The 23,760-nt window shown below is 37.8% G+C and overlaps 2 protein-coding genes across 2 annotated transcripts in view; both read right to left on the bottom strand.

The window, feature by feature from the left end:
* snx25 (sorting nexin 25) overlaps positions 1 to 11,085 on the bottom strand; it is a 34,864-nt gene extending 23,779 nt beyond the window's left edge. Inside the window, exons 1-3 of the mRNA XM_060885000.1 lie at positions 10,052 to 11,085; positions 6,996 to 7,080; positions 605 to 821 (exon numbers count right to left, since the gene is read on the bottom strand). Of these exons, the coding sequence (XP_060740983.1) occupies positions 605 to 821; positions 6,996 to 7,080; positions 10,052 to 10,357 (608 nt within the window). The 5' untranslated portion in view covers positions 10,358 to 11,085. The remainder of the gene's footprint in view (positions 1 to 604; positions 822 to 6,995; positions 7,081 to 10,051) is intronic.
* A 3,118-nt stretch (positions 11,086 to 14,203) lies between these two features.
* Positions 14,204 to 23,550, bottom strand: enpp6 (ectonucleotide pyrophosphatase/phosphodiesterase 6). Its single transcript, XM_060885623.1, has 8 exons — positions 23,251 to 23,550; positions 19,505 to 19,684; positions 18,845 to 18,956; positions 18,453 to 18,594; positions 18,119 to 18,298; positions 17,245 to 17,382; positions 16,346 to 16,469; positions 14,204 to 15,277 (listed from the first exon to the last, which is right to left on the bottom strand). Exons 1-8 carry the CDS (start codon positions 23,486 to 23,488, stop codon positions 15,066 to 15,068), a joined length of 1,326 nt encoding a protein of 441 aa, XP_060741606.1. The 5' UTR covers positions 23,489 to 23,550; the 3' UTR covers positions 14,204 to 15,065.
* Positions 23,551 to 23,760: the final 210 nt, after the last annotated feature.

The following is a 23,760-nucleotide window of genomic DNA, read 5'->3' as shown; positions in this document are numbered from 1 at the left end:
AATTGCAGCTTTCTGAGGTGCGTGTATGTGCCGAAGCAGCAGTCCTGAATGACTAAGCCAGATCGATTCATAACAGTTTATTCCTTAGAGACCGTCATTAGGGATCTGATTAAGGCCATGAGTGTGTGTGTGTATGGTATGATCAGGAGTAAGAAAAAGAATAAACAGCAAGCACGCAAATACCCGTATTACTTCTAAAAACAGCTCTAAAATGCTATCATGATATGCGCCTGAAACGGATTACAGGCTAGATATATGTAGACATATGTATATAGGCTCATTTAGCTGATGATTCGATCTTAAGCAAGAGCTGAGAAAAGATGGACCTGAGCAGCTGACAGTTAAGCGCAAAGCAGTCATCACTGAGCCGCAATTTCCCAAATGATAAAACAGTAGTTTCAACTGATCAAATGTTATAATCTGTAATAATATAATCAACTAATAAATGATCAAAACCTTATAATTGAAAAATTGAAATTAAAATATGCCTTGAAGCTAATTCAAAGTCATTAAAAACAAAAAACCTAGCAATCTGATTAACTATGTGAAATGTTAAACTGCCAGAACATTGGCATGACTAATAAAAAGGACTAAAGGTGCATACCTGGTGTTCGAGGCCTTGAGGTCACAGAAATGGCCATGGAGGCTCTTAACCATGTTGTTACAAACTACATTGACAACGTCCACTTCGGAAAGGCGAGTCCTCAGCTGTTTAATCATTTCCCAGAAATCTTCAGCCAGCATCTGATACAACTGGCCTTCATCTAGACTCAGAGGCACATACCAGGACAGGATGTAGTCTCTATAGCTGTAGTCAAACACTAAAAAGGAAAGAAGATAGGGTGTCAATTTTAAAGCCACATCTCATTTAGTAAATCTTTTTAAATGTCAATCCAAATGATATGTTAAGTAAGCCTCAATAAAACACTGACCATTCATTACTATGCAATGGCTGCGTCAACCCAGAAACTTCAGAGTAAAGCACAGAGTGACTGACATTTACCAATTCATCACCAAATTAAATGTAGCTCAGAACTTCACAGAAGGCATGTGGAACAATTTGGATTCAATTCTGAATAATTCATAAACACCAGTACATCATCACAAAAGCAAATTGAACTGGATCAAATGACTCTTTTGTTTGTCAAAACATGCCATTTGAGCTGTTCTGACAAGTACTGGTTTCAGCGCCACCATTGGCTTCGGCTTTAGAGCTGCATTAAGCAGAAAAATGGCCCTGTAAGAGAGGCACAAACAGCTCTGGAGAGACTATCTGAAGAGGACAAAGGGACCTGGTTCCAAGCAACAGATGGCTGTAGGTTGGTACTACTGCCAAGAGAGTACTGACAATCGCAAACAACTGCAACTCTGAGGCCACTTCATGTCTGTGTCTGTCTGCAAAAGAATTAACTCTAAATACAACAACCCATTTGTAAAAAGCTAAGCCAATCACATTTTGTGCCATTCTTCCCTGCTGCAGCTCAACAGTAAGAGCTTGAAGCATCAGTCTGATTTTTAACACAACAGCCAAAGAATGAATGTTTGGCATTTTCAACAACCAAAACTTGGTGGCCCAGCTCCCCAGCTCAATCCTTAGATATTGTCTGTGTGGTTATTGCCTGTGTGGTTTTGCCTAACATACATAAATACTTGAATGGATCGATGGATGGCTGGACAATACTTTAAGATTTTCATCAGGGATCTTCAAACAGTCAAAGGCTTCAGGGTCTCGTTAAGTTGAATTCTAGCAGTAACATTCACGTACAAGATTAAAAATGAAATTAATGCTATTAATAATTAATAATATAAAGCCTCTAAGGCATGCCTCAATGCTCTGTGTGTGTGTGTGTGTGTGTGTGTGTGTGAGTGTGAGAGAGAGACAGACAAAGGCATCTATACAGTAGTGTGATAAATATAGAGCTAAACACACAGACATACAGCTGAGACACAATCAATCCCAGCCGTACCAGGAATACTCATATCAACGCTCTGTTAATGACTGGTGGGTGTTATTGCAAGTATACATTCAGTTGAAACTGGCAATTGGGTTTAATCTGGATCACAGTGGTAGCAGTACATCATGACGCTGTGCTAGTCAAACCCGCATGATCTCATCTGTCTTGCAAAATATGTGCAAGGCCAAAGAAAATGAAAAGAACGTGCTGACCTGAATGTGCAAGCATGCAAGGCAGTACATTTCAGATATCCTTACTAGTAGCTTCCACACATATAGCCAGAGAAAGCACAGTTAGACTTCAGTAGTTTAAGAGCAGCTCTCTTATTGGAATAACAGCATTCAATTTCCATTAGTACATTATATACACATCTAACACAAACAAACAGAGAATTTTACTAGACATAATATATAACAAGAGCTTGGAAATGCATTCAGATCTTAGTTGTGCCCCGATAGCCTCACCTCTCTAAATCGCTTCCCTTTCGAATAAATGCAAACACATGATAGTATAAAAAAGCCAGGCTTATCACTTATCATGTATGAGCCACCCACACGGTTACTGATGGACAAATATGAGTGGGGAGAAAACAGGCTTTTCTTTTGTACTGATTAAAAATCTATTTTTCGATTTTTTTCATTTTTCGAGGAACCAGACAAAAGTAAAAGATGTAATAGTATTTATTTTATAATGGCAACATGAAGATCTCAATCTACTGCCAAAACGATTTATTTATCAGATCTAGTCATAAACATAAGTCTAACAAAATACTACTTAAAGCCATACAGAACAATGCCATGATGTGAAGAAATGACTCATGTATCCAATCAGTGCTTCACCACAAAAAAGCCTTCAAAGGAGAAGCAGGTATTGAATTATTAAAAGAAGCATTCTAGTCTTGTGGAATGGCAAACCACAAAATCAAACATGTGTAGGACCTGAAATAAGGGATCGTAAATCTAAATGATGGAGTAATAATAACAAAAGGAAGAATAAAATGTTTACAAAGTTTGCTATATTATTTAAAAGTTATATGTATTTAAAAGTTATATGTATATGCAGTTCTTATTATTTTTGGCAAGTCAGAGTTCTTTTTAAACAGTGGCTGTCATCAAACATATATAATTTGATTTGATTTGTTTTTACTGTATAAATGTATTTTATGTGCATAATATTCGAATGGTAAAACAGCTTGTGTCTGAAAAGAGCTGTAGCTTGAACACTAGTTTTTTTTTCCAACACGAATGAATAAGCAACATTGTGTGCTGACTCGACAATCCCTTTTACCCTGCACTTCCTTTTCCTGTTCATCAATCCTCTTACAATATACACCTAGGGTTTGTTCAAAAGATTCAGTTTTCCTGTGTTGTCCCACTTGTGCTTATCACATACATATAATTTCCATCTGTCTATGTTATTATGCTGTTAATGAGATTCATGTTAACCTGCTTTCACTTTCAAGCCTCTTCTAGTCACTCAATCTTACAGTGAACATTTAACTGCTGTAAATTCCATGTTGTTTTTCTGAACAGACTTCCTGTTACGGTATTAAGACACTTGAAATCCCAGTTACCATAAGTAGGAAAAAAAACAGATGAGAGCCTTTCTTTGAATAAAGGTTTATAAACAATTCTACCTACCCCACAGCATCACTGACTAAAAGTCATAAACAAGGTACACCAGAACCACACATTTGTTCCAATTTGAACAAACAGAACCAGGACAGCTGTAAAAAATATCATATTAGTAATTAGCAATTCATTATGAAACAGAATGTTTTATGTGACCACTACAGGTAATAGTAGGATGATCTATCCATCTTTGTAGAGAATCTTGTCGTTTTTTTTAAATATGCCATTATATAATATGCCTATGTAAATATGGTACTTACTGCTTTCATTAGTATTTTGATATCAAGCTTAAACAACATGATACATAGGAAGTCATGAAATTCTCTTTTACTGCCCACCAATGTGAGCATTAATAAATCAAGATACTCTGAAATGAGTAAGTGCCATAAATGCAGATTATTCTGTATTTTAGTATTATACTGAGATGATTGTGCACATGAGCAAAGTCTACGTCTTTGACCACAGCGTCATCTGTACTGCATAACTCATTGGCTCAACAGGGCTCGACAAGGCTTGAATGAATGCCCAGTAGTGCAAGAGCTTCACTATTTTCAAATACAACCACAAAGCATGCGTAAGTCAGCTCTGGGCAAGAATCCTAAAGCTCACTGTTCCAGTCACTACAATGCTGCAGTGCCATAATTCTAATTAGTCAAGTATACTAATAATAATTACAGTATTAATACTTACTAATTAGTATTAATAGGATAAAATAATAAAATATGAGCATATTACTTCATTATATATAAAGAAAGACAAACAGAACAGTTCTCCTAAAACCTGGCACATGCCTAAGTACATGTCCAGTACTTTAACAGTTCTTATAAGCAGTAATAAGATATTTCTGATAGTCGATTCTAAAAACTAGGACTTGAACAATACTGATAATCAGTACTAATGAAGAGTGCATTTATGTGATTATGATCAAAACTAAATGGCCAATATTTTGAAGCTACTACTGACCTGTACATTAATGGTACGAACAAACATTAATTCTAATGATCTTCTAATAACCACACACATATATGAACATAATCAGAACTAATGACCAGTACTTCAACAACTGTAAATGAAAAGTATTTAATTACCTCTAATAACATCAGTACATCTACTGTCAAGTGCAGTCCAGACAAATGTCCATTTGTATCACACAGGCAAACTGCACAGTAGCACACGAATAAGTAGCACAGTGTCATAAAAGATTTCAAAATGCTAATTTGTGCTTTTCCAAAAACAACAAAAAAAATTTGTAGTTATACCATTCCTCATCTTGCTAAAAAGCTCAACAAAAACAGTTTTTGCATTTGCTAGTGGTTCTGACATACTAAATGAAGTGTACAAACAGAACAAACAAACCACAAAAGCAAAATCAATTTCTATATAAAAATCAGTCAGAGTTCTTTCATATGAGATAAACTGTATGACAGGCAATGACAACCACTGGAATGTTTTGTAAGGATTTGTGCATTAATAAAAAAAGCTAATGGAAAGGTACACTATTTTCAAGTACTGCACCACAGCTGGGTGAGCCACAGAACAAAATGACTATAACTACAATAAACAGACTGTTTTCAACTAACCAATGCAATTTTCAAGTGTCAGCCTACGTGCTGTGTTCCTCAAGCACTTGTTTCACTGTGCTGAACTGGGCGTACAGGGTCACAAATATAAATATAGAGCTTCGTAGACGTGTACGTGCTCGGAGCATTTTAGTGGATTATACACAAATGTATGAATGGAGGAATGAGAGGGAAAGTCTTGTGGCACAGGGCAAAATTTGACAAGACCTCTAGGAACAGTCTGGGCTAGCTAATGGTGATTCATACATGGTTTGTTTTAGCACAACCTACATCTGCTAAGTGAGCAAGTATAGCACTGTAAAAGAAAAGCTATATGCTGGCAATATTTTGAAGCACACAGCTTCAAAACATTGGTGTGGACTGAAAGTCTCTGTAGCAAGTGGTTTTTTTTTTTTTTTTTACCTTCATGCAGGTAGGAGCAAGCATTCAGATACAGAGCCTAAGAGATTCCAAAATAAAAAGGGTTCATCCTATCAACAGGACATTGCAAGTTCAAGTCCTGATGATTCTAGAAAAATCCTAGAGAGATAGATCGCTCCTGCTGCCTGGGATGGTGTATTTCTGGGAGCTCATGTATGTGGAAGAGGGCACTGTACCCCTGTATGTTTGTTTACACACTGGTTTGCCATAAGCAATTTTTTCTTGGAGAACCCTCCTGATAACCCTTACCCAGTTAAATGTGATAAGGATCTAGGTTTTGGATGGAAATTAGCAAATATTATACACATTATGTACGTTAGGCTTGCAGGGTAATTCTACTTCGCTTTTAGTCCTGTATTATTTTGCTTTCCTGTGGAGCAATCACTTATGTTCATTCATTTACTAAATCTAATGTGCACTTGTCTATGCTAATCTTTAGATTACTGAAAGCATCCATTGCCACAGTGGCCACAAGGTTTGCTAATCAATGACACTTTAACTCCGCTCACTAACACATGCTCTGTGTTAGAACATTTATGAAGTTGGAATTTCATCTGGCATCAGATTGTACGCTGCAACAGCTTTATTAGGAACACTTATTATCTAATCAACCAATCAATTGGCAGCAGGGCGGTGCATAAAATCATATGGGTATGAGCCAGAAGCATCGTGAAAAGTTCACGTGAACCATCAGAATGAGGAAATATCTGATCGCAGTGATTTTTACCATGGCATGATTGTTAGTGCCAGATGGACTGGTTTGAGTGGTTCTCCAGGGACTTTCACACACAATAGTGTCTACGGATTACTCAAAAATGTTTTATTTAAAGAAGAAAAAAAAAAGGAAAAAAAAGGGAGTGGCAGCTCTGCATTTGGTAACATCTTGATGAGACAGGGCAACAGAGAACAGCAAAACCATGGTTCAAGCTGAGAAAAATGCTACAGTAACCCAGATAACCACTCTGTACAACAGAGTTGAGCAAAAAAGCACCTCAGCATGCAAAAAACACACAAAGCCTTGAGGCAGTAGTGCTTTGACATCAGCATCACTCAGACACATGATTCTGTCCTCCTCCCCTATGCAATAACAACAGCAAACAATTCAGCTCAGCTTGCCCTCATCCATCACTTCGGGTTTAGAGAGACATGAAATTTGTTCACATGTATTTTCCAGGCTTTCTAGCTGTATTTAGATTTGCTTTGCTCTATTCTACTCCTTTTTACTCCAAAAGGAAGAATGACTATTTGTTTACACATAAACTATGAGTCATATGACCTCTGCTTTAGGGTTATTTGTTCATCATAATCAAGTGTTGACCATGAGAAGCACTGATGGAATTTTCCTGGTAGTGCCACAACGAGCAAGATTATTTGCGATGATTTCCTTTAGTTATGATTTTTCTACTCACCCTCTTTTAGTGCTTTGTCCACATTATGCGACACCACTACTCGTCTGGTCTGTGCCAAGTCTAGAAGTGGTACAGAAAACCTTCCCTGTGGAACACAAAACACAGACAGACACAATTTAAGCACAGAATGATATAAATCATACGACACTACTGGACTAGAGTAAGTTCGCTGGAAACCTTGAATTGCACCCACTGCAAAACACACTGTATTTAACAAGAACAAGCAGGCATCCCGTGTGGTCATGCACCCAGGGCTTCACCACTCATCGATATTTAGGTTCATTCATTATGACTATGAACTATTTTTAATGTAATTATGAATAAATACATTATATAGAGTTCCTGATATATGTAACTACAGAGAAAAATATTCACCCCTCCTGAACCTTTTTGTAGTTTTGAAGTGAAATTACTTCTTAGCCATTACATAGATCATAAATCTACATAAGATCACCTGTGACACCGATTGAAATGGTCAATTAAACCAGTATAGTTTAAGTAATGAAAAAAGGGATCAAAGATAGCATGCAATATAATGCTTCACTGTAATAGTGATGTCAAAATCCGCATAAGATTAGATATGGCTTGCCACTGTTCCATGAAGCCTAGCTTTTTGATGTGCCCAGGCTGTGGCACTCCTGGGAACAGCTTCTCCCATCTCAGATGTGGATGTTTATAGCTAGCTAACTAGCTGGTACAGTCAGAACAGAATTACAGTTATTGATTTAACTCCATGTCTGAGCTGCCTTTTTCATGTAAGCACAAACAGCACGTTGTACAGTGTTTTGTCTACTTAATACTGCATGCTTTAATTTAATGACTGTACATTTACCCACTTAAATATAAAGCCAAACCCACGTTTAATAACAGATATCCTATAATCGAACCACTCTATTCAGATGATGCAATTGCCACGGTCCTTCATCTGGCCTTCACCCAACTGAATAATAAAGACACATATGTATGAATGTTGTTCATTGACTTCAGTTCAGGATTCAACACAATCATTTCACAGCACCTGATTCAAAAGCTGAGCCAGCAGGGCCTTAACACCTCCCTCTGTAACTGGATCCTGGACTTCCTGAATGAGAGACCTCAGTCAGTCCGGATCAGGAACAGCATCTCCAGCACCACCACACTGTGCCCTGGTGCCCCTTAGGGCTGTGTGCTCAGTCCACTGCTGTTCACTCTGCTGTCTCATGACTGTGTAGCAATGTACAGATCGAACCACATCATAAAGTTCGCTGATGACACGACCGTGGTGGGTCTCATCAGCAAGAACAATGAGGCAGCATACAGAGAGGAGGTACAACAGCTAACTGCCTGGTGTGGAGTCAACAACCTGTCTCTGAATGTTGATAAAACTAAAGAGATGGTTGTTGACTTCAGAAGAGCACAGAGCGACCACACTCCACTGAACATTGACAGTTCCTTCACGGAGCTTGTCAAGAGCACCAAACTCCTTGGTGTTCATCTGCCGGAGAACTTCACCTGCTCACTCAATACCAGTTCAACCTGAGCAGCTGTATCACTGTCTGGTTCGGGAATTGCACCGTCTCAAGACCCTGCAGAAGATAGTAAGGACAGCTAGTAAGATCATTGGAGTCCCTCTTTTCTCTATCACAGACATAGCCCAGAAGAGGATGTACTTTCTACGCCAATTAAGGAAGTACGGTCTGCTACAGGAGCTGTTGATGCTACAGGAGCTGTTGATGCAGTCATTGACTCTGTCCTGTGCACATCCATCACCATCTGGTTTGGAGCAGCAACTAAACAGAACAGGAACAGACTGCAACACACAGTAAAAACAGTGGAAAAAATAATTGGTGCCCCCCTGCCCACTCCCCAGGACTTGTACGACACAAGAGCCAGAAACCGGGCAGGAAAAACCACTACTGACCCTTCACACCCTGGACGCAACCTCTTTCAGCTTCTCCCTTCTGGCAGGTGCTACATAGGTTTGCTTACTAAAACTGCCAGACACAGGAACAGTTTCTTTACCCAGGCAATCACCCTGATTAACAACTCACCATAATTATATTCCCCGCTTCATATCTACAAGTACTGCATTATCACAACTGACAGTCATCACATCATCCGTATATGTCACACACACTACAGCTGCTGTATATTGTACAAAACAAAATATTACACAATATTTCTAATTGCACTACCATGCACTTCTAACACTTTATGTACATAACTGACCAGTCATATATTCTGTATTCATATTTCATACTGTCTATATTGTATCACAATGTCTGCATTTTCTTGTTTTATCTTGTCTTGTATAGTATAATGTTATTTATGTCTGTACTTTTGAGAGTCTCAAACAGCTGGAACCAAATTCCTTGTGTGTGTCAACACACTTGGCCAATAAACCTGTGTTTATCTGCAAGAACCCTGTGTTTACAACTCTACACCTTTGCACAATGTTTTGTACCAAAAACATAGGGATGTGATCACAAACAAGTGGAGTATTACATTCAAGTGACAGATAAATAAATAAAAACTGTTTATTGATCTTAAAGATTTAAACAAACTAGGTACACTTTTAGGTACACCTTACAGCCAAGTGTATACAATTACCCAACTGTTTATAGAGTCCAGATGAGCCGTCTCACCGAACTCCATCCAATGGTCATTCAAATAATAATCTCAACACACATAGTGACACTGACATGGTAGTGGCATCTTAGCAAGTGTTGCCCTGGTATGAGTGTATCAGGCATGATCAGCAATGGACTGTACATTTTACTAGCGCCAGTGGACTTTTTCTAAACACAATTTGAATAGCTGAATGTTTTGTGACGGCCTGTTTTCGGCTCAGGAGTGGCATCCCAACCACACTGTGCCCACGCTGTTCTGGGATGTGCTGTCATCCCATCCAGGGTTTAATCCTGCATCACACCCAGTCTGAGGATCTACCATGACCCTGTCTAAGATACACCGGTTACTGAAGATGGATGAATTAATGGATGGATGGATGGAGGGATGAAAGAAGAACAGAATTTTGGGGTTAACGAGTGATTGGAAATTGATGTTTATCTGCTTACCATTAATTTGTTGAATATATCCTGCAGCTTGTGCGAGTGCTCCTTGGTGGGATCAAATAGGATAATCTTTGGTGGACTCTTCTTGACAATCGAGCCCAAACTGCCCAAAAGGAAGCAGAACAGGACGAAGGAGATGTAAATGAATAGCTTGAGGAAAAACGAGGTTATAGTAAGTCCTCCGTATCCGGACTGAAAGAGCACCGCGGCCACCGCGATGCCCAGAGTGAACGCTGGCAGGAGGCGGCTTGAGGGGCTTGGCATGGGGGCATCGCTACCACTACTGCTGCTGCTGCCAGTGACATGCATGCTGCTGGAAATGACATGGCCTCACAGGCGAGAACAGGACAGACTTTATGCCCTTCGAGTTCACCCAGCTTTCATTCATTAGCCAACTTATATCTCCTTTAACGGATCAAAGAGCTACGTACAGGCTCGACTGCTACTCAACGCCGAAAACCCAAAGGAAACGTACAGCTCTGCTAACTAGCATCTTACTTTTGTTACCTCGACGGTATCGGTGACCTGTAAACTGCTGTGCATAAAGACAGCTGGAGTTTAAAACGCCAGACTGCGTATAAACACGAGTAGCTACAGAGTCCACATTCTAGCTTTGGCTAGTTTAACCTCGTCTAAAAAAAAACCGCCGAGTTATTTATACAGTCCTCGAGTTAACCGAACAAGCATAGAGCAAGTGCAAAGAAAAAATAACCCACCGCTATCTAAACTAAATATAAACTAACCAAATACCAAACAGACAATTATCAGGTTTGTTTGGCTAATTTGGACGCCGGTGTTTTAAAAGCTAACCGCTATGTTCACATTCATTTACGTAGCTGTGCGCGAGGGCTCAAGTTTACAATCCTGCGAATAAAAAACAACGCAGAAAATCCTCGCATTCCGGATACGTGAAATCCGCTATAAATCCACATCTGACAGCGTTAAGACCAAATGGATATCAGAATCCAAATCGCTTTGGGTTGTGTTTAGGTTAGGATGGTTGTCGTCACGACAGCCGTTAGGCGGAGGAAGCGCGTCTCCATGGCACACGTGAGCCTTATCGACCAATCAGTGATCAGAGCGAAGCCTCGCCACACTTAATGGGTCAGTCAATCAGGTCGCTCTGATCACGTTTAAAGGTGTGGTCTCCGTTGTTGGAAAGCCAATGTCGACATTTGAAATCACCAAAACAAACCCGCCCCTAACCCAAATGGGTCCTACCCCTGTATTGATAGCTCCGCCCACACACACATACGTAACCCAGGCAACTAATGGAAAGAAATGTGTCTTTATCATAGCTGAAGGGAAGAACAATACGATTGCAGATAAACAAACAAGCAAAAAAGACACACAAGCATAATCATGCAAAGAACGGCATATATTAGTTCTGTGAAACAAAGAAAAACCAACGTTACTCACCTATCGAGAAGGAAAAAAGCAACCTCGGCGTCCCATCGCAGGCTTTCCCGCTCCTTCAGTTCTCTCCAGCGCTGGAAAGCTGATCCTATATTAACACGGGTCCTACTTCTTGCCTTATCGTAAGCCTTTCTTCGCTTTCTTTCTTTGTTTTTATCCGCCATGTCAATGTTAAAACCACTTTCTGACAAGACATCTGCTCAATTGGCTACACGTTTGTTTTGTTTCTGTTTTGTTTGCCGGCCCAACGCAGTTTTCTGAAGCATTTCTCAAACAATGGAGACCCCACCTTTAATGTGATGTTTCAATGCTGAAAATTAAGATACTATTGTTGAGACGTATGAAGATTTAAGTTTGGTAGATAATAATATAAGTGAAACCAGCACTGGGTCTCTGTGCACACGTAACAATATGTCCAGGTTTGTATGGTTTCTGTCACTGACCGGATCAGTGAAGAGACAAAGATATTGTTGACGTCTGAAAAAAGCAAGTTGTGTGACTCCTCTTGTGTCATACAGTTCTGACAATTGCCCTTCTTGCCCATGCACTTTGCATTTGGAGGAACATTCTGATCTTGTTAGTGATGATCTTGATCTTAGGCTTGCGGCATGTTTTTCCACTTTGCAGTAATGGATTTCACCTTGCTGCTAGGAATGTTCAAAGGTTTATTGACCATTGAACATTCTCCAGCTTTTGTCCTAACAACTTTACCCCACCAAACATATAAAATCTTCATGAGCAGTTTTTTGGGATGCTTTATAGGACACCCACAATTACGTAGAATGTCAGTGTATTCCTTAGCATACAATTGCATTTGAACAATTTGACAATGCCCCTGTGCACAAAGTGAAGCTCATGATGACATAGTTTACCAAGGTTAGTGTTAAGTGATCTGAACAGGAGATCTTTCCTCAACTCAGTGATAATTTTTTTGGATGAACTGAACATAACGGGGGTGGGGGGGCACGGTGGCTTAGTGGTTAGCACGTTCACCTCACACCTCCAGGGTTGGGGGTTCGATTCCCACCTCCGCTTTGTGCCTCGGGGGTTTCCTCCGGGTACTCCGGTTTCCTCCCCCGGTCCAAAGACATGCATGGTAGGTTGACTGGCATCTCTGGAAAATTGTCCGTAGTGTGTGATTGCGTGAGTGAATAAGAGTGTGTGTGTGTGCCCTGCGATGGGTTGGCACTCTGTCCAGGGTGTATCCTGCCTTGATGCCCGATGACGCCTGAGATAGGCACAGACTCCCCGTGACCCGAGGTAGTTCGGATAAGCGGTAGAAAATGAGTGAGTGAGTGAGTGAGTGAGTGAACATAACGGGCTTTCTTGTCAGACATCACTGACTGACCTTTTGTGCTCTTATTGCTGAAACAATTCCCTATAGCCATGGTTCAAAATCTAGGGGAAAGCCTTCTCAGAAGAGTGCGGACTGTTGTGTAATGGTTTTGTAATGGGATGTTCAGTAGTCAGGCATCCATAATATTCAAATGTATACTGTGCTTAAAGAGAATATGTTATACTAGAGGCTCTGTACAGCTGTTGATTTGGGCTATATAGGTAAAAGTCAGTGTGGATATATTTTTGCTTCAAGCACTATACGACATCAATTTTATGACAAATCGAACAATTGCAGGCATGTCAGTGAACCAGCACAGTGGGGCAGTGAATTGCTAAATGGCAGTCAGAGAAGAAGTGAGGTTGTTTCTGTCTTTCATTCTAGACTTGTGGAAAATAATGTTATATTCATGTGAGAGATCAGGAAATGTTGTGGGGTATGAAAAATAAAACTTAACGTTATTGTGCATTTGAGTTCTGTAACACTGAACTGAAATGACACAACAAACAAATGGTAAACAAAATATGCTTACAGCTTACTACAATATTGAGTTTAAAATGAGTCGTTAATGTGTTCACAAGTGTGAAGAATTTTACTGAAGTCTCTTGTTAATAAACAAAAAAATAAAATTCATTATAATTAATAATAATATAAAAGCACCAGCAAAAAAACAGTATGGTTTTTAGTTTATGGATTTGTGTGTCTGTAAGAAAATAATCTGTGTTTTTGTGACATCTGCTGTTTAACTGGTAAAGCGTCTTTTGTCATTACTTCTAATGTGTCTCTCTAAACTCAATTTTCCCTCTAAACTGCCTCAAATATTTAAATTCACACATTTTATGAGTTTTATTGATATGAATACTTCATACATGCTGGTAATTTTTACACCACACCACTAGGTATATTTACTGCCTATAGCCAATCTATTGCTGTGCAGTTTATCAGGCAGTTTATCTTTACCTCATTTGATAGAAGAAATTGAACACCAAAGGTCTACCACAGATATTAGTCAATAAGTTTAGTCAAGATATTAGTCAATAAGTTTAGTCGATCATTCCCAGCACAGCACCTACAGTATGTGTCTCTAGAAGGTGGGTATTTGGGACAGCCACCTCATTATCGCAGCATTGTTCCACTTTAAAGAACACGAAATGACCCATTAGTATTAGAGAATGAACACAGATTTTTCAAAGATGCAATAAATACAAGCAATAAAGCCTAATAAATAGGATTAATGTGACAAAGTCCATTACTGTGTTATATCCTATTGTCAGAGCCATAAGTTGATCAAGAAAAAAAATTATATATGTTCTCCTCATACAGGTCCTTTGTTGTAATAAATATGCCTGACTTACTGGATATTTGGCCTTTATGAAAAGTTTTATTTCTTTCATTTAGTAGAATACTAAAACAATTTTAATTTCATTCACACAAAAGCAGGAAAAATCTTAGTAATTTTTAGCTTTCTTAATGGCTTAATAAGCCTTTGTTATTTGAGGCAAACCAATTCTCTGTTAGCAAGAGGTAAAATATGACTAGTGGAATAATAAAGTTGTTTCCAGCATCAGTTTAAGCAAAATGAGCCATATCAACATGAATGTGACGTGACATACGGCTAAGTATGGTGACCCATACTCAGAATTTGTTCTCCTGCATTTAACCCATCCAAAGTGCACACACACAGCAGTGAACATGAGATGAAATGCAACACAGTGTTACCGATAAAATAGGACAAAACCCTCTCCTTTATTTAAAAAAATGTAATGATTACTAAACCTCACACATACAATCAGATTCAGAAATAGTCAGAAAACAGAGTTAAATTGCAAAAATTTGGAGTTTGGTAAAAAAAAATCACCACAGATTTTTACTACTATTAAAAATAGATTGGGTACAAAAGCATTCTAAATGCAAAGTATATAGAAATTTAAAAAGTGTAATAGAACTAAAAGCATGTGTCATAATGTTATAGTGTAGCAGGTCATTAAAACAACAGGTATCAGACCTTAAATATGCTTAAGTTATTGTGTATGTGCCAAGAGTTGGATCATTATTTATTAACCCACACAGCCTACAAAGCTATATGTACAGTTTTCACTGAGATTTCTAGTTATTGTATTCCACATTTTCTGATATAGTGTGCTGAAACATAAGAATTATTATATATGTAGATCTGAGATCATCAGTTGACCATCAAAAGGTCCTTATAAAGCACTGATTAAAGCCCGACTGCAGTTCTGCAGAAGGAAGATGTGCGTGTTGTGTCTAAATCTGAGCAGACAGTAGCATCACCAGGATTGCCAGCACAGCGCTGTAAAGCAGCATGGGCTGCACAGCATCAGCAAAGCCCGTCAGCATAAACTCCACCCGAGACCAGGAGCCATTATTGGGAAGAGGATGGATGGAAAGGGTGTTGCACATTAAGTTATACACATCCACTGATCTGATTGGCCCTGCTCGGAAGTTCCTCTTGAAGGCTAACATGCAGAGATGGGACAAGGCATTAATAGAATTACAGCATTGTTCAGATTGAACATAAGTATAGTATAAGGAAGGGTTTTATGACAAAACATAAATATTAAATACATGAGTTCATTTTCATATTCATACACTTTAAGCTAACTAGGCTGTACCCCTATCACACGAAGGCTCTTTCCTCATTATTGTATGTCAGGATTTGGATTTTGTTTTTTAAAAAAAAAATCATTTATTTTACTTTACATAGCTTAAGTTTATTCTACAATATATGGCCAAAGGTTTGTGTACAGCTGAAAAGCAATCTCAGTTCATCAATGCCTGACATCACTAATGCTCACCATGGCTGTGCAGAGAAATTATTTGAGTTAGTATTTCCTTCCTGGCAGCTCAAACCACTCTGGCCATTTTCCACTGAACTCTATTAACAACAATGTGTTTCCACCCAAATAACTGACTCTCACTTAAGGTTTTTATGTTGGCTTTGTAGAAGCCAATATTCTGTTTTTCTATTTAAGCTTAGACAAAAATTTATCAAGAGTAACTCCTCCTAGGGCTTTTGAGCCACATGCACCAAATTCAGATATGTTGTAGACCCTGGTCTGAAGTTTGTTGCTTTTACTTTTCTAAGCGATCCGAGTACCGGTACTTCCGGTACCGGGTCCCAAAATGGCCTTTTTTCCTCATAGACTCCCATTATAAACTTTAGAGGTTTATAACTCGGCAAGCTTTCAAACTATCTACACCAAACTCAGCCAGCTCTTTTAGGGTGATACCCTGAACAAAGTTTTAAATTGGTGTACCGACTGGCCTTCCGGTTGTGCCTCAGCCTTTGCGAATACTTGCACCGTCAAAGCCAACATCAAAGTTTGTCGCGACGAACTTTACAAATCTATTTTTTTTTTTTGTTTTTTTTCTATATCAACATTAGGAAGTGTTTGTGGATAACTGCATGAATGTTCAGGTGTACATGTGGTCCTAATAAAGTGGACAATATATTTTTGCTTATTATTGCAATTTCAACCAACTATAAAATAATATACAGCTATAATGATTTATTTGGTGTTTACCTGGTCCCTGAGCCAGAAGAAAGCCCCTCATGTCCAGGAACTCATTGTCATAGCCATGCCAACCATTTTGCCAGCCCCGAGGCTCCCCTGTATCATTCTGCCAGTAAGGCAGCTTAGCTTTGTTCTGCAAGCAGAATCTGGTTAGATTGGTCAGATAGGTTTGGTCCTTCACCGCAATGCATGAAGTAATGACTGGAGTTTTTTAGATATTGGTTATAAATGACTTGAGAAGTATACTTCACTAAAAACTGAAAAATAAATGTAAGTAAAATGTAGTATTAAACAAATTTTCCAGTGTAAGTCATTGTTTACTCCTAAATGGTCTTTCTAAATAAGTCATACAGTCATAATTTTGTTGATGGTCACAAATGACAACTAAATAAATTGGAATTTTTCTCAGAAATATATGATGAAATGGTTCAACATTTTCCTCTACAAATAAAAAGTTTAAAAACAGTTAGTTCTGCACATTAGAGGACAAAGTAGATAATTCTGTTTAATGTGGAATTTAAGATGATTTTTACAATATTAAAACAGAAGTTTTCCTTAAATTTGAAAAAAAAAAATTGAGGAAAAAACAAATTTAGTGACTGAAACTGAAACTGATTAGTTTAAAATTAAGACCAAAACTGCTGTAGTTCCACAAATCTAAAACAATCTAATTTAAAAGATAGACTTAAACTACCAGTAAAAAGTTGCCAAAATATAACTACATCTACTGTGTATTTTCTAACAAATAATGTTTAGGTGAAAATTAGCTTTTAACTCTTTTTTTTTCCTCACTATCTTTGCTTGAAGTGCTTCTGCAAAATTACTATTAACTGTGAACATCACCATTGTATTTATTAAATTTATCTCTGGTATCATAATTTGACATTTAGACTAGACTAGAGGCTAACCTCAGTGATGAACCATCCAGGGTCAGCAACAAGTGTTAATGGTGAGACAAATTTTCCACTTTTATAGTGATAGCGATCCAGGATCTCATGTGTCCGATACACCTTCATGTTCTGCGCTGTCTGCAATGCTGTATATACCTGAAAAGAATTATAGAAAAGTATTCTAAAAGGTATAAATTCAACACTTTTGATAGTAAAATCAGCTAAATCCACCATAGCACATATATTTTTAGTGTTACAACCTGGAACTAGAATGGACTCATAATCGTTTATTAATGATTTCATTATAAAAGTTGTGATTGCATTAGTATTCACACTAAATTTGTTCTGGTGCCAAAAGTGTTACATGACCTCAATGTAAATAAATTTATTCCTAGACAGCCTTTGAGTTTGTTCGAAGACATGTTCATGTATCATGAAGACAACAAAGAAATATAAATATAATTTCTAACATAATATAATATTCTAATATAATATTTTGTCTCTGACAAAGTTCTTGAAATAATCCTAAATCAAATGTTAAAAATCTCAATTTACTCCATTTTAATACCAGATTATAATATTACAAAATGTTGAAAAGTTCAACAGGTGAATTCTTATGTCACTGCAAGTATTTTAGTCTTTTCCTGCAAAAGGTTAATAGGTTCAACAGATGTTTATGAGGATCATTAGAGGCCTTTGAGTTTACTAGCAAATTAGTATCTCTGCAGAAACGTCTTACACAGTCAACACACATTTATTCTGATTACTAGGCATAATCTAAAACAAGCATAGAACAAAGTCTACTTCTTAAGCAAAGACAAGGCCCACTTGCCACACTTATCTTAAATATCTTCTTGCTTGAGTTGTAATACAATAACTACAGTATACGTACCTCTTCAAGCATTTCTGGTTTAGGCCACAAACTGACAACTGGGCCTCTGTCCATCATCTTGATGATACTGGACATGTTTATGTAAGCATCCACCTCAATAACCTTATCCATCCACTTGATGTCAGTCATCCCATGATCAGAAAATATGATGACATTCAACTTATCTTCCAAGTCTTTCTCCTGAAATGCACAACTGAAATCTCAGAGGTTTTCTATATAAATTATAGTCTGTTCCTGTATAAATGGAAAGCAGATCAACTCAAAAGAAATTGTACTGTATTTATTTATAGTTTATTTCATTACACACAACTTTACTACTTTACTTGTGTTTGACCTTGATCTTGCGGTTTAAAGTCTGGATTGCCATGTCCAGTGAACGGATAGCAGTCCGCACTTGGTCTGACCCAGGACCAAAGTGGTGCCCCTCTACATCAATGTTCTCATAGTACACAGCTGCCATGTCTGCCATATTGTTCCTGATGAGAACAAATCACAGAATAAGAAAATAGAATAAACAGTTTTGTTTTTTTTTGTTCTTTAGACTGCTCCCTGTTCGGGATCGCCTCAGCGGATCACATGGTCCGTATATTAGGTTTGGTGCCACCTGACCCATAGTTAGCATTGTTAATACACTATGTCCTAGATCTTGCTTTTGAATTAAATTTTGCTTATACTGATGGTCTGGTGGTGTTCATTTGTGTCTAGAGAGGTCTGTGTAAGACTTACTGTAGCACATTGAGACCATTCTCTATGGCATCACTGAGATTCTTCAGAGAAGGACTGGAAACATATTTCTCACAGAATGTTGGATTTACACCAAGAATCTTCACTTCACAACCTGCACATAAACAATTTACATTTTTATGCAATAATTTAATAATAATTTAATTTTCATTTTGCTGGGTACAAATCTAATTGTAATTGACAAGTTATTTTTATAGTCCTAATATTATACAAGGGGGGCATGGTGGCTTAGTGGTTAGCACGTTCGCCTCACACCTCCAGGGTAGGGGTTCGATTCCCGCCTCCGCCTTGTGTGTGTGGAGTTTGCATGTTCTCCCCGTGCCTCTTGGGTTTCCTCCGGGTACTCCGGTTTCCTCCCCCCGGTCCAAAGACATGCATGGTAGGTTGATTGGCATCTCTGGAAAATTGTCCCTAGTGTGTGATTGTGTGAGTGAATGAGAGTGTGTGTGTGCCCTGTGATGGGTTGGCACTCCGTCCAGGGTGAATCCTGCCTTGATGCCCGATGACGCCTGAGATAGGCACAGGCTCCCCGTGACCCGAGGTAGTTCGGATAAGCGGTAGAAGATGAATGAATGAATAATATTATACACTTAAAATGCAAATGATCAGTATATAAAGTATTCACACACAACCATCACTGACCTGGCCAGTAGTACATGTAGACTTTCTTTCCTAGTTTCTGCAGGGTTACCCAGATGGGTTCAGAGCCGTCCCACCACATTGGTAGGCGGCTGCCTGGATTGCTTCCAATTAAAAATTCCTCTGATGAGTTTTGATCCCACATATAATTCCCTGTCATTTGGTGCACATCACAATGTCGACCTGGAACATGAAAGAAATTGTTTAACAGTTGATTACATGATAAATGATAAATATTTAAACAGTTAAACATATAGCTGGAATCATAAGGTGAAATCTTTACTCTGGTACACTGAAAAATATTTATTTATAACCACTCCTTCCACACACACACACACACACACACACACACACACACACACACACACACACACACACATCGACATAGAGCAGCCTTTATTTTGTCACATATAAAGTACAGCACAGTATTTCTCCACATAATCCCAGCTTGTTAAGTACCTGGGGCCATAGAGCAGGGTCAGCCATGAATGATACTAAACTGCTGATTATATGGAACTGAATACAGCAATCACACTGGGAGCTTCAGAGCTGTTAAGTAGTAAAGTTATTTGCTGTGTCACTATGGTGTCCTTATCTTATACTGTATATCATATTACAAAACACGGTGTCAGCCTTTCCATTCACTGTGTAGCTCATATAAAACATTTTTATGCTATTGTAAATACATTTTAATTTGATCAACACTGTGTTTAATAAATATGTAAAAAAAAAAAAAAAAAAAATTACCACCAATAAAACAATGTATTTTTACAGCCTTTTATATATTGTTTTTTTGTTTTGTTTTATTGTTTTTTTTTTAAATCTGGCTATATTCCAGGTCTAACCCGATAGATAGAAGCTTGCTTAAGATATTATGTTGAAAGCATTTAGCTAAGTAATGGTATATTAGATTAAACAATACTAAACCCTTTAAAAACGTGTATGCTCAGGTGTGTACTCTGTGCACTGTGTGTGCAGGAATATAGCTGAAAGCTCAAATCAGCCCATAAAATACCAAATACTGGTTTCACATTAGACAAACTCTATAGAAGGATTAAGCCTGTAATTATACAAGTAATTAATCAAACAGTTTCTGTCAGTTTCTTTTGCCTAATTTCAGTCTGCTTTGGGAGTAGTGGGACCAGCAGGCTCTCTTTAGTCAGGCTTTGACTTCATTGTTCACTTTCTTTGCTATTGTCTGGGTGTGATTATTGGGACAGACTCGAACCTAGGCTGAGGGCGAAATGCTTAAGCCTAATCAAAACAACCACCATCAGCAAAGTATCTCTACACAGCTGCAGTGATTGGGAAAGGCTGCAATGTGACTCTTTGTGTTAAGGTTTAGTGAGGACGCCCAGAGAAAAGTAAGCTTTCTGTAGTAGAAACACAGAAAAGACAGAGTTTTCCAAATGTGCCTTGAAGCAAGTAACCCATCAAGTAACAGAAAACATTTATACAGTAGCAAGAAATGCACCAAATAGGCAACCGAAATAAAACTGGGAACATGTGTTCACATAGTGATCAATATATAAAAAGATTTAAATGTGATCTTTAGTGATCTTTCTTGCATAAATATATACACCCATCCAGACACCTACAATCATCTTCAATCAAGCAGCTGTCATTTTGTCCTAATAAACATAATGTTCTTGTTGATTACCATTTTTCCACGTTGGATACATAATTATCCTGCTTATCATATACAAGTGCATTAGCAGCGTGCTATCTAGAGCTGAAACAGTTTGAGCAATTAAAAGTATAATATAAGTATAACTCCAGTATACAACCTAGTATTAAAATTTCCTACAGCTTAATATAACAGTATTTATAACAGTACAGTTCCTAATATTTTCCAAATGCCAAAAGTTGTATATTAAATCATCTGAAAGAGAAGCCTCTGCCTCTAAAATTTGAATGCTAGTTTTTTAATAAACAGGGTTTTCCTCCATAAAATATATGATATATAATTCCAACTTGTCATTGCATTAAATAACAAATGATTAAACTGTACTGAATTCTGCACTGTCCTGAAATGTCCTTAAAATACTTTAAAGTGAGCTGACATTTTCTGACTAAAATCACACTTAGCTATGTTATTATTATGGAGAGTTTTGTTGAAGGATAAGCCATTAGCTGTGCTAAGCTCTGTCAAATGGCACCATTCAACCATGGCGATGTCTACATTCCACTACAAAACCTCTACACTGTCATAACAATATAACTTTCATTCATAGCACTTTGTTTCTGATCTGAAGTTACTGCCAAACACAAAAGATATTTATAAATCTTATAAATCTATAAATGGTGCCAGGCTAGACTGTTCAATCTCTCTAGCTTTGTATATCAGAGCATTTATTCCTAATGGTTCTGACATTGATTCACCATGATCCTGACCAGTACCTTATAACAAAAGAGTAAATGAATGAATAAATTAATGAATGTATAAATGGAAGGAAGGATATTTCTTCAGCCTTGCTATGTTTTAAGAGTGTAGGTGTGAGCTTTTTAATTACATTTCATTTCATATTTAAAAACTGATCTAATAAACATTACGGGCAAAATTTAATAACGGGCATTACGGGCACTTCTTTTTCCCTGTAAATGACAAAATATAGCATTGAGCAATAGTGGTATAATAGTATTAATATAATATAAGAAAAACTATATACAAAATTATAGGTTATACTGCAGAGCTCCTCATTTTGGAGGAAAATAAAACGTTTTATAATTGCCATAGTAAATTTCAGTCAAATTAATTAGCTTTGATTCACTGGCAACATTATTGCCTAGACAGAAACAACCATACTATTGGTTTATTGAGTATATATCCTAGATAGACACTGCTTTTCTGCCTTCTTTCATTCAGGATGGATACAGATTTGCTGATGCTATAGACTTTTAGACTAAAAACCTGTAAACGTACTAGTACTTGCTTGCAAATTCCACTATTATATCTGTGCCGTTTGCTTTACATGCTTTTAACTTCACTATTTACATATTAATTGTGGTCTTAAAATATTTCGTATGGTCTCTGCTCTCCTTTACATCTTTCAGCCTCTTCGTTTATTGGTTGACACTTTTGTTTTTTATCGTCTTCCATTATGTTTTTTTCTCAGGGATGTCAGATCACCTTGATCAAAAGAATGAAATCAGCCATAACTTTCCCTAGTCAACATATTCTGTTTACAAGTGAAGTCATATTCTGACCAGTTACTTTATAAGGAAAACATTTACACCTAATGATTAATGTAATTTCCCAAACAGCCCAATCATAACAGGGGAAATGTGATCTGAGACATGACATTCTGTTCCAGTCCTGTCAAATAAGAACAGAAATCCGAGGCTACGTACAGTGGACGCAGGCTGAAACTGGACAGTTGATGATTCATCCATCTCACATAACCGATAGCATGGTATGCCAAACACTAAAACATACAACTGGATATATTAATACCACATTGTGATAAAGTTTCATGCATGCTGTAACTGCATATGTCACACCTGCTCACTGGATATATCACAGTTATACATTACATATTACATAACCTTCATTGCTTAACAGATACATAACCTTCTCCAAATTAACTTTTGCAGTACTAGAGACATATAGGTGAACCGGGTAAGGTTTTAGTTTTAGGAATATAAAATAAAACATACAGCCAGAAAAACAAAAATAAATCAATGAACACTACAATCTCTCTCTCTCACTCTCTCGAACTCACACATACAAACACACACACATTTCTCACCGGTCATGAGGGAATAATAATTCGGGTAGGACAGACTCGGAAAGTCTGGGGTCATGTAATCCACTTTCACACCGTTATACACAATTTCTTTAAACCCCGGCAGGTTCTGTAGATCGTCCATGTAGTCATAGCGAAAACCATCGATGAGGAAGACCAAAAGTTTATCCTTACAATGGCATCCGGATACAAACAGAAATGCCACAATGAAGCAGCACGATGAGCTCATGCTACTCGACATGGTGCCTCGGCGAGGAGCAATCTGAGCCGAGTGCGCATGAGGAACTAAGCGGACTGAGTGGAGAGGGAACAAGTACAAAGTGCACACAGAGAAATGAGAAAGCTCTGAGTGCGACATGCTCCATGGGGCGGAGAGAGCAAAGGAGGACCCTGAAAGAAAAATATACGAGGGTCGGTGAAACAAGATTCCCCAAAAAACTATAAAAACAATATCAGTAATATCGTGCTATATCTCGATCTATACCTTATAATGTATGTATGTATATACCATGA

The sequence above is a fragment of the Tachysurus vachellii genome, chromosome 13 (genome assembly GCF_030014155.1).
Source record: "Tachysurus vachellii isolate PV-2020 chromosome 13, HZAU_Pvac_v1, whole genome shotgun sequence".
NCBI classification, from domain to species: Eukaryota; Metazoa; Chordata; class Actinopteri; order Siluriformes; family Bagridae; genus Tachysurus; species Tachysurus vachellii.
Note: the sequence above shows the minus strand (reverse complement) of the source record. Positions and strands in the feature narration are given on the sequence as shown.